General features: G+C 39.1%; 1 protein-coding gene across 3 annotated transcripts in view; it reads left to right on the forward strand.

Annotated features, from left to right (window-relative positions):
* dlgap2a (discs, large (Drosophila) homolog-associated protein 2a) overlaps positions 1-1,336 on the forward strand; it is a 362,290-nt gene extending 360,954 nt beyond the window's left edge. For all 3 annotated transcript variants that reach the window (XM_034195339.1, XM_034195340.1, XM_034195341.1), the window contains exon 12: positions 776-1,336. In XM_034195339.1, the coding sequence (XP_034051230.1) occupies positions 776-982 (207 nt within the window). In that variant the 3' untranslated portion in view covers positions 983-1,336. The remainder of the gene's footprint in view (positions 1-775) is intronic.
* Positions 1,337-15,150: the final 13,814 nt, after the last annotated feature.

Genomic DNA, 15,150 nt, shown 5'->3' on the forward strand with positions numbered 1-15,150 from the left:
TCTGTACTAAGTAGAGCCCAAGCGATATATGAGTTTGCAGATAATATGGCCGATATGAGCCTATCACAAACATCTTAAAGAAAAACACTTTAGCTACTGGAACTTGTGTGATTATGTGCTTTGGATGCTCTGACTACATCGTCTACAGTGCTGTCGAGCATGGCTGGGACCCCATCCCCCCTTGGTCACATTATCTACAAGAGGCATAGACAAAGAGTGTTTTACAGCGACAAGAGACACATGGTCGCTGTGCCATCAACTAGATGGGAAGTCTATTTTATGCAAATGTTGTGTGATGAGACAATGGATAAGGGTTTGACAAAGAAATGTTAGGAATCATCTTTTTTGTATATATCAGCAGATATATTGGTATTGTCAATTTTTTTACTCTTCAATGTCTGTATCGTTATCATCCCCCAAAAACTCTATATCGGTCGGGTTCCAGAATTAATCATCTAGAACTGGCAAATTAAAGCACATACAATATTGTGTTACGCATAACAAGAGTATCAATGAACACGTTCTGAATTGTGGTTCTTCATGGTGATATTTCCTTGTTTATATTTCACATTTGCAGAAGAAATTATGTCAGTAAATTTGAAATGCCCCCGATCGATTTAATCCACTGCATGTCTGACTAATCAGAACAAAAGACGGCCACTGAGTCAGAAACAGTCTCGTCACCTCCTGATGTTCCTGTTGTCCTATTCTATCCACTAAACTGTTGAACAGACTTTGACAATCACCTCCTAATTCTTGTTGTTTCTTCTTAAAGCTACCAGCTCCTGTACCAAAGAAGACACTGCGACAGAAGAGCTCAGTGACGAGGGAGAAATCCTTGGACCTCCCAGACAGGCATCGGCAGGAGGCCCGCAGGCGGCTCATGGCTGCCAAGCGGGCCGCCTCTTTCCGGCAGAACTCTGCATCGGAGCGAGCAGACAGCATCGAGATCTATATTCCCGAGGCTCAGACTAGACTTTGAGAAGACAAAGGGTCAGGGGTCAACAAGGCTCCCTGTTCCCACGTTCAATCAACTTTAAAAACTAGCCTTCTTTTCTACACTGCTACTGTCTCCACTCTTCCTGTAACCATCTTTACGTATGATCTCGATAGCCGTCCTCAGTGCCCATCGCCAACACCATTGGTCTGTAGGATGCTCTGAGCCTTTTTCCTCCCCACATTTGCCAAAATAAACAGTTGCAGAAGGTACGTCCGACATGGACTGGGTGGATTTGTATTTGGCTTGCAGGTGATGACGACACCCAGCCTATAAGCTCTCAGGCTGTGTCCTGGATGGGCGTGTCTGTCGTTTTTCAGCATTTGCAAAGTGCCATTTTAAAAAAAAGTGCAGCTGTGAAACCTACCACCAACCAGGCCTTTGGGCTACAAAAGAGCAACGAAGGGAAATTAACCGTGTATTCGTGTCAAGTTGTTCAATCACATGGTCAGAATTAATCACCCTTCTGTATTTTCCATTCGATTGAGGTTATAGCTCAGATCTGCTTTTCTTCTTTTCGGTTCTTAATTCTTCTTTGGGTAGAGGTTAATTGCAAGGTTTTTAAAAAAAAAAATCACAAAATTGCTGTAAGTCCTAAAGGTTAAAAAGTGCCCATGCTTGAAATACCTCAACTACGTCCAGGTGGCACTAATCACCCCTTCAGAGTTCTTCAGGAAGCCCTCATCTGGACTGGTCAGTGTTGAAAATTGCAGCTTTCGAGCCAGTCTGGTTGTCGTCCATCATTACTGTCATGGAGCGGTGATGATGTAACAGCTGTCAGTTCATCACCGTGCACATTTCAGTCGGCTCTCACTTTCCATGTTACCAATTTTAAAAACTGACATTTACTTGAAGCTGAAATCATGCAAATCTCGTGCCAACATTTTCATTATGTCAAAGCAGTAGAAACAAGTATGAAAGTTTGTGTAATTATTTGGATCAAAATGTGTAAACAAATGCACTTATGCACTTATTACAATTCTCTCTATTTCCAAGGGAAATGTACACATACCCAAGTTCACAATAGTACTGTTGTATTTTTGAATTGTGAGTGGGAAGAATATTCACTGGGTGTCTTTTTTTTTCCCTGCCCTCTATGTTGATTTTGACAAACTTGCATTTCTTACAGACACACAACAAACGGACACACACACATTATGTTGATGCATCTTCAGATTATAATTTATTAAAATAGGGGAGACTGGGATTGCTTGTCACAAGGGTTTTTTTTCCCCTTCCAATGAGTATACATTACTTCCAAGAGGAACATATTTAAAATAGTCCATGAGCCAGTAGTCAGTGTTGACCTAGTACCACTTAAGGGGACTAAACGATACTTAACTATTCAGCCTCAGTGGAACATGATCTACACAAATCCGTGGTGGCCATCCAGGGTAGCTATGGCTAGGTAGGGCTCAAGATTTAAAAATGCTCCAATCACATTGAAAACTGATCAGACACATGATGTGGTATACATTATGTGTCTGATCATAAAGATTCTAAAAAGGTATAGTTTGGATGATCTATGAATGAATGTTCTGGAGTTATGGGGCAAAAACTGTGACAAATGCTAATTTCAGTTTGTACAGGGGTCAAAAGTTAAAGTTGCTACAATTTTGGTACAAAAGTGATGCATATTATTGGGTGAGTGAATAGGATTAATAAATGGAATAGTTTGACTGTGCTGAATGTTTGGTCTCCAAAGTAAAGGTCAAATGTCTACGTCCACTGGATTGTGTGACACTTGACAAATGTTACTGTGTAACTTGATAACTAAACATAACACATGGTGCAAATTTTCCCTTCCTTCCTACACTAAGTGTTGATTAGACCCTTTAAGTGGTACTGAAAACCTGCTTGGCCTGTGGATGAAAGTCAGAGGGTCAATTTCCTTCCTTGGGGTCACACTTCATCACATTGGGAGTTTGCAGTGCAAATTTCACTCAGCAAGAAGTCAGTGCCTTAAACTTCTTTCATCAGAAGCGAAACACGGTGCCCTCGTTTACGTCCACCCCAATATAAACCATTTTGACGACGAGAATATGATTTCATAAAATGCCAATAGAGCAATCGTTTTTAAAATGTTAACCCAATACCGTGAGGTGATGAAGCAAGAAAACACTGAGAAAAGTGATGTTCAGTGTCAGAGTGTAACCTGTAGAGAGTTAATCTGAAATGCTGGTCGACACTGTGAGGGAGTGTCGGCTTTGACACTTTGGCCATGTGGCGTGTTTCTGTGTACTTGATGCAGCACATAGGTGCCTGAGTGCTGAGGGACCCCAGCAGCTGGATGAGGCCAAGGAGTTGTTATAATCTGTAGTTTTTATCCTGTATTCTAAAGCAATCTGAAAAGCTAAATCCTGACTCTGACCATCATTTTCAAAACACAAGTTTTATTTTAAACACTGGAAATCTTCTCTTCTGCATAATCAGCCTTTGGTTATGCGAGACCTTTCCCACATTTGTTCACATCTTTTGTCAGCAGCTAAAGGAGGGGGTTGCAACCCCCCCCCCCCCCCCCCCCCCCCCAGTGCCGCCACTACATGTGGGGGCAAAACCTGTTTTCTGCCTGGGTGGTTGCCACCCAGGATCCAAGACGGTTCTATGGTGTCATGGACGGTGCAAAGACTTGAGGGATTGGGCGCCCGATTCTGGATGAGTCAGGTGCCATACACAAAACACAGTGAGCGAAGTCGCAGACCTGCACTTCTCTATGGAGGGGCTCAGGGGTTAAAGTGACACAAAAACTTCAAATTTTAGTAAAAATCTTTATCGGAGTCAATAATCTATTAAGTGGTAAATTGACTGTATTTGTGTATAGTGATTTTTCATCTGAAGTGCTTTACAGTGATGTCTCACATTCACCCATTCACATACATACACACACACCAATGTTGCATTAAGGGTTTGCAGTAATTCTGAATCATTTTTGTCACTAGTCTCCAAAACTATGTACTTGCTGACTTCCTGTGCCACTTTGTCACTAAGAGTACAATGCTATGCTTAGCATTAGCTCATTGCTGCGTTTGTGTTCAGTGGTGCCGCATTCACCACTTCACAACTCATCATCATCATCATCATCATCCAGAAATATCTAATGGAATAACTCCAAGCAGAAAGGTGTACGTGGTGGTTGAGGGGAGAGTGAGTGAGCAAACACAGAATCGATCCCAAAGTCAGGAGATAGTTTCTTTTCATATCTGTTTTTCTAGATTGTTCAAAGCTAATAAAACCCTAAAAACACACACACACACACACACACACTTAAAATATGACATAAAGAATGAGAATCTGCAGAAACAGAAGCATTATTTGCACGGCCATAGCTTGTGCTCACTAGCAAGCTACATACCACCCACTATGATGCTGCGCCGCTAGCTTACTTGCTAGCTTACTCGCTAGCTCACTTGCTAGCTCACTCAGTCCTTGAAGCAATTGAGTTTTTTTTTTTTCTGGTCCACATTTCTACAACTAACTGACTCTGCTGTAGGTCTTTTGGGAATAGATAAAATTCTGGTAAAGCACTTTGCTAATATGTTAGCTGCCTCTTGCTTATTTTTGTTTGTGGTCTCAAAGGTCATCAGTATAGCATGTGATTGGACAGCTGGACAAATTCACAGCTCAAAATTCAATGGTACAAATCCAGACAAAAGCATAACATGAATTTCTCAAGGTGACAGGACGTCTTTAAGAGATGCTACACGCTAAATCATTTTTATTGCTTTTGTACAAGCAGAAAACGACCAGCACATCCCTTTTTGTATAGCGCCACAGACACACAAATCACAATAGCAACCTGTATTTCCAAAAAAGTTTTTTTTTTTTATACTAATTGTTGCTGAAAAATGTTATCAAGAAAGTGTGTCAAGCATCTCCCTGTCTCCCCTAATGCCCTTATCCAAAGTTAGAGATGTGATTAAAATATTTCAGAATGGTAATAAAGTATCTTTGTACAACTTTTCTTGGAGATTCCGGTGAATGAATGAGGATAAACGGGAATGAAGGCATTCCACTAGGATAAGACGGGAAAATCTGAAAGCTAAACTTTGTGAGTTTCCATGAGCTGGGAGATGCGTGATGTTACAGCTCAGCTCATCTCTTTGACATTTGGCAACAATCAGATGAGGTTATCACCAGATGCTGTGTTTTCCAGAGAATAAGTTGCACCACATGAAGAGGAAAAATATTTGTGTATCATCAGCTCTTGAATTTGGGATTTTTGTGCGTTGTTGCAGTGTAACTTTTATTATTGACATTTGTTCGTTCATTTTTGGAGTTTATTTTATTTAGTGTGTTGATTCCTGGGAAATACAGATATTTTTTTCTGATTCTAATTATTATTATTCATTATGAATACGTGTTGGGGTTTTTTTTGTTTTGTTTTTTGGTATATAAGTTGCAGGACTTCCCAAACTACTAAAAATATGGTAATTGTCTCAAAATTCCGAGATGCATCCCAGTGTTCCTGATGGAAATCCGAGAGAACAGTCGGAATCCTTTGTGATTTGACTTCCTCATAATTATGTGTTAATTTGCTCAAAAGACAGAGTTTTGCTGCAGTTTTTGATCAAACCCTTTTGGTCCCTGTGTGAATGTTTTACATTGACATTGTTGTAATCAGTAATTAGTAATCTATCTGCAACTATAAAACTGTACAATGTCCTTATCAATCAGTCATCTGATTGATAAGTCACTGAAGACTCTCATTATAACTTTATAATTCTGCAGCCTGTGGAGACAGTTTCCCTGAAACAGTATCATCCCGTAGGTTGCACCGTCTACTTTGTGAACGTTCTGTTTTGCTTTTGTTAGGTTTTTAAGGTCAAAGTGGGTTCAGCGTGGACCCGAGTCACCTTGATTTCCAAATGGTGACCTCAGTAAGTTCTGACCGCCAACCCATCAGGATTCAACATCCTGATAAAATTAAATCATGTCGATTCCTTCATGTGTTCAAACAGCTGCTTCTCTCAAATTTCTCATTAATTCCCTCAAACTAATTAATTTTCCCAAATCACTTCTATGGAATTGGACAATTGGTACATGAGAATTTTGAGTACAGCAAGAAACTATCTCCCTGTGAAATTGGGTTTGATGTTATAAACGGAATATTGTTCACAGTATTCCCCGATGTTGTTTTTTTCATCTCTTATCCTGTTGATTTGACGAGGGAAGCTACAAAGATCATATGATCCAAAAACACGTACATACCTCAGTCCAAAATAGAGCTGTTAATCCCAGACTGCGGGGGACGAGGCCACAGCCATAACACGACATTAAAGCTGTTCATTATTGTGCAGCACTTATTAATTCCACAGAACAAACGGAGAAAGACTTTAATGGAAGAATGTAATTTTTTTTTTCGTGACACCTTCAGGGCTCCTTAGATTTCCCAATTTGACTGTCAAACTGTCCATTTAGAGTGCAGAACTCAAGCACCGAACTGCCCAAAGGCGCCCAACTGTTCTGTCTCGTGACGTTACACAAAATCCTTTTAGTTCCTAGCTCCGCCTCCTCGTGTGTCAGTGTGTAAGGGTTTCTGTTCCAGGAGAGACAAACTATTCAAGTGATTTGGCAAAAATATCTTCCTGTAACACTCGATTTTGCACCCATTTTTTGCTGTTCTTCCCCATCTCAAAATCAACCCAAAAATGTAATGGCATCCATTATGAGCCTTTTGTAGCGTCATACCCAATGTGGCATTGTTCTGGAAAATTTGTATAAAATTTACATCTTCATCTGATTCCTCCCTAAATTTTGATACACTTCTCTGGACTTTGTCCTTCATGGACTTGGAGAAGGTAAATGGCCACGCCCCTTTGTGTGTTTTGTTGGGGGTTTTGTGAGAATACATGAGGTGTTGTAGCACTGATCCGTTTTTAGTTTTTATAGAAGCTTGAGGTGCAGCAGTCGTTATGGTGGTTTTAGGATTAGCATCACATCTTATTGTAAATAAAGTGCTTCAGATGGTGATTTAAGAACGTGATGCATTGGGACAGTTTGCAGAAATTGGAGGCCAGGCCAGGGAACCCTACTGGGAACTGATGGAATAATATGGGTACTTCTTCAGACTGCCATGGTGAAGACTATGTTGAGTCAGAAGATAGTATTTGAATTACATTCCAACCCTCACTTATGGTCTCAAACATTGGGTCGTGATTCAAGTAGCAAAAACGATGGCTATGTCAGGAGTTGGTTTTTGTGTTTTGGCCATTTCATGAGGATGCCTCTTAATGCTTTTTTGGACAGATCCAACTGGCACCAGATCCAGGGGTAGACCAAGAACATGCTGGGAGGATGTGGTTTAAGAATGCCTTAGGATCTCACTGCGGGAGCTTGTGGTTTGGGAGCAGGCCATCTGGGCCACATTATCAACCTCAAGCCACCATGAAATAAGCACTGAATAGACAGATGGACGCCAACCCAGCCTTTGTACAAGGTTTTATGAAAATTTGCAATCCTGTTGACAATCCATCCAACAAACACTATGATACTTTGTCAAAGTGTTGCTGTAAAAGTTTGTATGAGCGTGCACAAACGTTAAATTTCACAGGCAAATCTTTCGTCAAAAGCAAAGTTGGCTGTGGTGACAGCGTTTGAAAGATGTGGCACCGTCTCCTGATGGCCCACTGCTGAGCGAGAGATTACACATTAAAAAAGCTCATGGATCTTTAATTCTGTTACTGTTTCATTGCAAAAGCAGAGACCTTTAGCACTGTGACACAGAGTTTCTGGAACATGTCTGAATGTTTGATGCCAGGCAGTTGGCAGCACAGCAGCGTTCCCATGCTGCCGCCACTGTGGCAGACGCACTCAACATGACATATGCTGGCTTAGAGGAGACGAGAGCGCCGTGCCGCGCCGAGCCCCAAACTGCTGCTCGCTGTTATGTAGCTGGAAAGCGGCTCTGTGAGGATCTGGAGCCACTGCACTCAGTATTTTTCAGTCTGCCTTTGACTAAGCAAAGCAGCTTATGTAAGCTTTGGCATCCTTGGTGAGATCAAGCAAACAGCCTCCAAGGCTCTTCAAAGCTGTGTTGATAAATGTGTCAGTGAACGGAGGCCTGTGCTGCAAAACGTCACGATCATCGCCACCTGTGCTTGGTCCTGTTTGCTTCAGAGGAGCTTCTTCCTTCTGTAGGATGATCAAGTGGTTTACTAGCGGCATGGTGTTCTATCAAAACCCGCCACCCGTCCAGCTGGTGCCATTAAGGTCACAGTGTACTTCATCAGAGCAGGTGGATCAGTGGGATCGGAGTCGAGCTACCAATATGTAGACATGGTTCCTGGCTGTGACCTTAGACAAGACCCTTGATCAGCATGATCCCAGTCCACCCAGCTGTCAGTGGGAGCCGGCCATAGCTGAAGAAGTCACCTGGATCCTGTCCAGGGTGAGTCATGGATTCTCACTACTGAACCCAGGGATAGACCACTGGCGCCACTGGACCTCAGGGCCTTTGTTTCCAGACATGTCACAAGACCTGTTACCGGTCAATTGTAACAGCAAACTAAAAAATGCAATCACATTTTACACAGTGTTCCATGATTTTCCAGTGCTGATTGGTCAAGACTTTGATCTTTGTTGAAGAAAGTTTGGCAAACAGCAGCTGCACATACATTTACCCTGACCTGTCATTCCTACAGGATACGTCATCTGTATCAAATACAAACCCTCAGAGCAAACGCACAGGATTATGGGATTAAAGATGTCAAGTCAAAACTGTCTCAAGTTTGATCATAAATGAATAATTTCACGTTGTGATATCAGTGTAAAGGGAATGGAAAATAAAACTAAAGGATGTCGAAATGGGGACGTCCAGAGTTTAGTACATTTACAGCTAAACTCCCAAACATCATACATTTTCCTTTCTGAAAAAAAAAAACATATTGCCTTGGTTCTGAAAGTCTCTCAGAGCAATTTTTAAAGCATGAAATGTTTCTGCTCTGATGGCTGGTTAGTTTTCCCCGGTGTAAATTTTTTCTCTTTCAGTGCCTGTTCTCTGTTTATTCGAGACGGGTACAAAATGAAATGCTTGTCTTACTTAATCTAGATAAGTCAACCAGTCCCACATAGCCTGGTTGTTAAAATGTAAGTTGTAGAAAGTACAATTAATTGAAAAACATAATTCACTGTAACAACTTGTTGCAATTTGTTGTTTATTCTGTATCACATTTAAACAATCACGTTATGTGGGACTAATTGGCATAATTAGATTAAACATTTCATTTGTGTACCAGTATAGACCAAACCAAGAGAAAAGGCCCAGAAATAGAAATAATTTACACCAGGAGGGGAAACGGTAACCAGCCATCACAGTGATCTCAGTGAGGTTGTTTAAATGTGATAAATAACCGTAACAAGTTGTAGTACGTCAAATTAATTGTAACAACTTGTTCCAATTAGTTGTATATTCTGTATCACATTCAAACAACCAAATTATGTGGGTCTGGTTGACATAATTAGATTAAAAAATAAAAGAAATAGAAATAATTTACACTGGGGAAAACTTTAACCAGCCATCATTGATCTCAGTGAGACTGTTTAAATGTGATAAATAACTAACAAGTTGTAGAATGTACAGTTAATTGTAATGTATCATTAACAATAACATGTTGCAACAATTATAAGAACGTGTTACAATTAGTTGTACTGTATTCTGTATCACATTCAAACAACCAAGTGAGACCCGCTGATATGATTAGATTAAATAAATAAAGTATTTCACTTCTTAGAGCATTTGAACACAGTCTGTAGGATGTTTCTTAAGGGACTCCTGACAGTGATTTTATTTTTCCTTCATTAAGGTTATTATGGTTATTTCAGTAGAATTGTTTATGTGGTGTTCATGTGGAAATGTGGTACAAAAGGATTCATAAAGTGGCAGTTTCTGGCGAGAGACAACTCTGGATGAGATATATATATATATATATATATATATATATATATATATACACATACATACACCTAGAATTTTTAAAATGATTACATAACATAACTTAGTTGACTTGTAAAACTTGGTTGTAAAACAGGTTGTCACCGTGCTTTAGAATCACTGAGATCCAGGTCAGGATTCAGGTTGTAGTTTTGTTTTTACATTTATACCATTTACAGGTGAAGGTACTGATGACACGTTTCCCCCATTTATAGTAATTTTTCTTCAAATAATTTAAGGGTTTCAATATACGCAGTCCTCTAAAATTATTCAGGATCTTGGAGATTTTTTCAAGAATTCTTTACCATATAGAAACAATGCCATTTTTACATATTGTTCTTTATCTCTGGTTATAGAGAATGCCTGGTAACGAGTTTTTATTTCATTCAGTGTCGGGTGTCACTGTAGTTCAATCCTCCTCCAAGACCTTTCTGATTCAAAGCTTGACCCAGATTTGTACCTGTACTTAGTCTATTTGTTTTCTTCTTAAAATAAATAAATGACTGGACACCAAATATGACACATCATCCTGATTGGGTGGGCAGAGCTATGTGTCTTTTTATGTACCATACTGGTTTCAAATGCATGAACTGAGGGTGTGCAAACTGATTTGTTCTGTGTTTGCAAAATTGATCATTTACTCCAACGGAAGAAAATTCAGCCTCATATGATCTGGTGAAGGCAGCAGTTCATTACAAGTGCCACATTTCCCCCGTACCAAGCGTACTGTAACATCATTTAAGTTTCAAATCATTTGCCACTTTTTTCTGTTTGTTTTTTTTTTTTGTTTTTTTTGTAAGCAAACTGTTCATTTTCCCGCTTCTAACGATCTCATCCATGACCTCACGTCCAGTGTAACTGTCCGTCCACTTTGACTTGCCACCATGTGAAATATTTCAAGCAGCTTAATTGGTTACCAGGCAGCAGAGAGACAACATGTCCTTTAACCTGGAATGTGAAAAGACTCTATAATTCCTCAACAAATGAAAAGGGTAGTTGTTTAGCGAAAACTATTTTCATCTCTTGTATATCATATCTATAGTGAAGATGAATATAATACCAAATATTCACTATTTGTAAAGAAATATATATATATATATAGAGAGAGAGAGAGAGATATATATATATAAATATATAATATATGCTTCACTGAACACTGTTGCACACATTTTTTTTTTTTTTGTGTTATTTTATAAGCTGATATGATGGCATGCAAAGTACTGATTCTGAATGTAGGTGTATTTATTAATTAATTTTTGTTAAAGGTTACGACGCTGTCGCAGTGACACACATTTATGATTTATTTGACTCAATCTTAACAATGTGTGTTATTTCAGTGCTGTTTCATCTTATTTTTGTATCATAATTTCCATAATTTCTCCTTTCATTCTTTCCTATCTGAGCAGTTTTCCTCTTTGAGTCATTCAATCATTGTGAATTTCATCTAATGTAATAATTCTGCAATTAAATTTTTGGAGAAAATGTTTTAAAAGGCTTGTCTGTTTGGTATTTGTTGTCTGACAGTTGCAGATTATGAAGCTTTTAGTTTTTGTGAGCATGTGGTACGTCTTCAACAAACAACCTTAAATTTATAGACAAAAATAAAAAATGTTACACTTGCCATAAGTAAATAAGAAGTGAGAATATTATTTCAATGGAGCCTGTGTTTACGAGCGCCTGTAATGTTGGTGTGATGTTGCCCCAAAGGAAAATTTGGATCTAAACTCCCATGATGCTTCACTGCCACGAAAGCCCAATAAATGCCAAGTACTCCATATATCATTGTTTAATTTTGACCCAACATGCAGAGCTGAGCCAAAGCAACTTTAGGAACCGTAACAAAATTTGTAATATTTTGCACTCCTTACTAAATATGCATAATTATATATTTGGTGGGGAGTACAAAATTCTAATTTTGTAATTACAACCCCTGGCAAAAATTATGGAATCACCGGCCTCGGAGGATGTTCATTCAGTTGTTTAATTTTGTAGAAAAAAAAGCAGATCACAGACATGACACAAAACTAAAGTCATTTCAAATGGCAACTTTCTGGCTTTAAGAAACACTATAAGAAATCAAGAAAAAAAGATTGTGGCAGTCAGTAACGGTTACTTTTTTAGACCAAGCAGAGGAAAAAAATATGGAATCACTCAATTCTGAGGAAAAAATTATGGAATCACCCTGTAAATTTTCATCCCCAAAACTAACACCTGCATCATATCAGATCTGCTCATTAGTCTGCATCTAAAAAGGAGTGAACACACCTTGGAGAGCTGTTGCACCAAGTGGACTGACATGAATCATGGCTCCAACATGAGAGATGTCAATTGAAACAAAGGAGAGGATTATCAAACTCTTAAAAGAGAGTAAATCATCACGCAATGTTGCAAAAGATGTTGGTTGTTCACAGTCAGCTGTGTCTAAACTCTGGATCAAATACAAACAACATGGGAAGGTTGTTAAAGGCAAACATACTGGTAGACCAAGGAAGACATCAAAGCGTCAAGACAGAAAACTTAAAGCAATATGTCTCAAAAATTGAAAAATGTACAACAAAACAAATGAGGAACGAATGGGAGGAAACTGGAGTCAACGGCTGTGACCGAACTGTAAGAAACCGCCTAAAGGAAATGGGATTTACATACAGAAAAGCTAAACGAAAGGCATCATTAACACCTAAACAGAAAAAAACAAGGTTACAATGGGCTAAGGAAAAGCAATTGTGGACTGTGGATGACTGGATGAAAGTCATATTCAGTGATGAATCTTGAATCTGCATTGGGCAAGGTGATGATGCTGGAACTTTTGTTTGGTGCCTTTCCAATGAGATTTATAAAGATGACTGCCTGAAGAGAACATGTAAATTTCCACAGTCATTGATGATATGGGGCTGCATGTCAGGTAAAGGCACTGGGGAGATGGCTGTCATTACATCGTCAATAAATGCACAAGTTTATGTTGATATTTTGGACAATTGAAAGGTTGTTTGGGGATGATGAAATCATTTTTCAAGATGATAATGCATCTTGCCATAGAGCAAAAACTGCAAAAACATTCCTTGCAAAAAGACACATAGGGTCAATGTCAATGAGCAGATCTGATTTGATGCAGGTGTTAATTTGGGGGATGAAAATTTACAGGGTGATTCCATAATTTTTTCCTCAGAATTGAGTGATTCCATATTTTTTTCCTCTGCTTGGTCTAAAAAAGTAACAGTTACTGACTGCCACAATCTTTTTTTCTTGATTTCTTATAGTGTTTCTTAAAGCCAGAAAGTTGCCATTTGAAATTACTTCAGTTTTGTGTCATGTCTGTGATCTGCTTTTTTTCTACAAAATTAAACAACTGAATGAACATCCTCTGAGGCCGGTGATTCCATAATTTTTGCCAGGGGTTGTATATCATAATTACAATCTAATATATTAATGACATAATAGCAGTAAATTGTAAAATAATTAATATTAAATAATTACAAATTTACAGTTACATTAAGTATATCTATCATCTATATATATTCATAGCATTAGCTTCACACCATCAACATAAAGCACTGATCAAATTTTCTACTTATTAATTTGTGAAATATTTTGCTAATATACAATAATTGATTATAACTAATTATGTATGATCTTATGTCTTTAAATACTTTGTCTTAAATCACTGAGTGTACCTTGTAACGTGACCTTTGATGCTTGTATTTTAAATGGTATGTTTCACTTAAGTTACCTGTTGCTACATAGTTGCAATTCTAATCCAATTACATTTGTTCCACAAATCTGATTGGTGTGAGATTTCAGACCATAAAATATTGCATTGATGGTGGCAAAATATTTGACCGTTTCACATTTGATGTATTACTCCGCCCCGATATCAATAATGACGCTGTCCGCTGAGAGCGAGAGAAACTAGTGCAGTGACGACGTTGCCGGTATTGGGTGAATTTAATCTATTATACGAAAGTATTGATGTGGATTCTGATACAGAATTACTCAGTGCAGGTGACCAGATTGAGAAGTCTGTGGATCTGCTCACAGAATTTCCAGTTTGACATGAAGACGCTGTTGCTATGGTAAAATCCAGCATTAACATCCGCAAATCATCAGACACAACAGGGTTATTCCCTAATTGTGCGTATTGTGTTGCATCTTTTTCATCTTTCAGCCAACACAGAAAGGAGTCCAAATAGAATTTGTCCATGACACAGACGAGTGCGTACCGTCTGTCTGCCATTTTTCCATTCGATCAGGCAACAAAGCACTCGAACATGATGTACTCCTAATTCTGAATTCACATGTGGAAAGTATCTTCTGAAGCTGCACTAAATATCCCAACTAATCACTAAATTATCAACTTTACACTCGTTAGCTCAAAATAATCAAATTCACTGCAATCACTATCAATGTTAGCTTTAAGCTAATCACTACTGTTGGTTCATTAAACGTCACATAAACTATTAGTTTAAGTGTTAACTAATTTATTTTGGCTTCTCCCATGCTATTTACGGTCACTACATTTGCCAGGTTTTGTGCCGGATGTTCTTCCTGGCGCAACTCCGGGTGCAGATGGAAAAAGGGACACAAGTTGGACTTGAACCACAGAAGCTTTTGTTTTGACGCAGTTATGAAAAAAAAAAAATTAAAAATTCACACACGCGTGTCAGTGACGTCATTCGCCTGTGGGCAGGCCTTGGGTGAGGAGTGCTCCACCCCGCCCGTCGGAATCTCTTTGTCTGAATAGCCGCTGCGGACTGCGCGCGTTGCTTTATCAACATTTTTTCTGGACCTGTGAGGGATATCCGAGTGGACACTATTCGAGAAATTAAGCTGGTTTTCGGTGAAAAGTTTAACGGCTGATGAGAGATTATGGGGTGTTTCTGTCGCTGTAAGGACTTCCCACTGAACGGGACATCGCGCAGCGCTTCCAGGCGCCGTCGTCAGCCTGTTTCGACCTGAAAACATCCTAATTTAAGGCTTAATTCACCCAGGACGTCGTGAGAGAACAGAGAAGATTCAGAAGAGGCCGGCATGAGGACTTTATGCGGACATTCCACTGTTTAAGGACATTTTTTAATGAAAGACGTGCGCGCAAATTCTGTGTGCGCCGCGACAGGAAAAACACCTCCGTGTTGAAAACCATTTGTAAAATTTAGGCGGCTTTTGATGGCTTTCAACAAGTGAGTAACTGAGAAATTGTTTAACAGCTTGGGCATGTTCCAACTTGTCC

This window comes from Thalassophryne amazonica, chromosome 19 (assembly GCF_902500255.1).
Source record: "Thalassophryne amazonica chromosome 19, fThaAma1.1, whole genome shotgun sequence".
In the NCBI taxonomy this organism is placed as follows: domain Eukaryota; kingdom Metazoa; phylum Chordata; class Actinopteri; order Batrachoidiformes; family Batrachoididae; genus Thalassophryne; species Thalassophryne amazonica.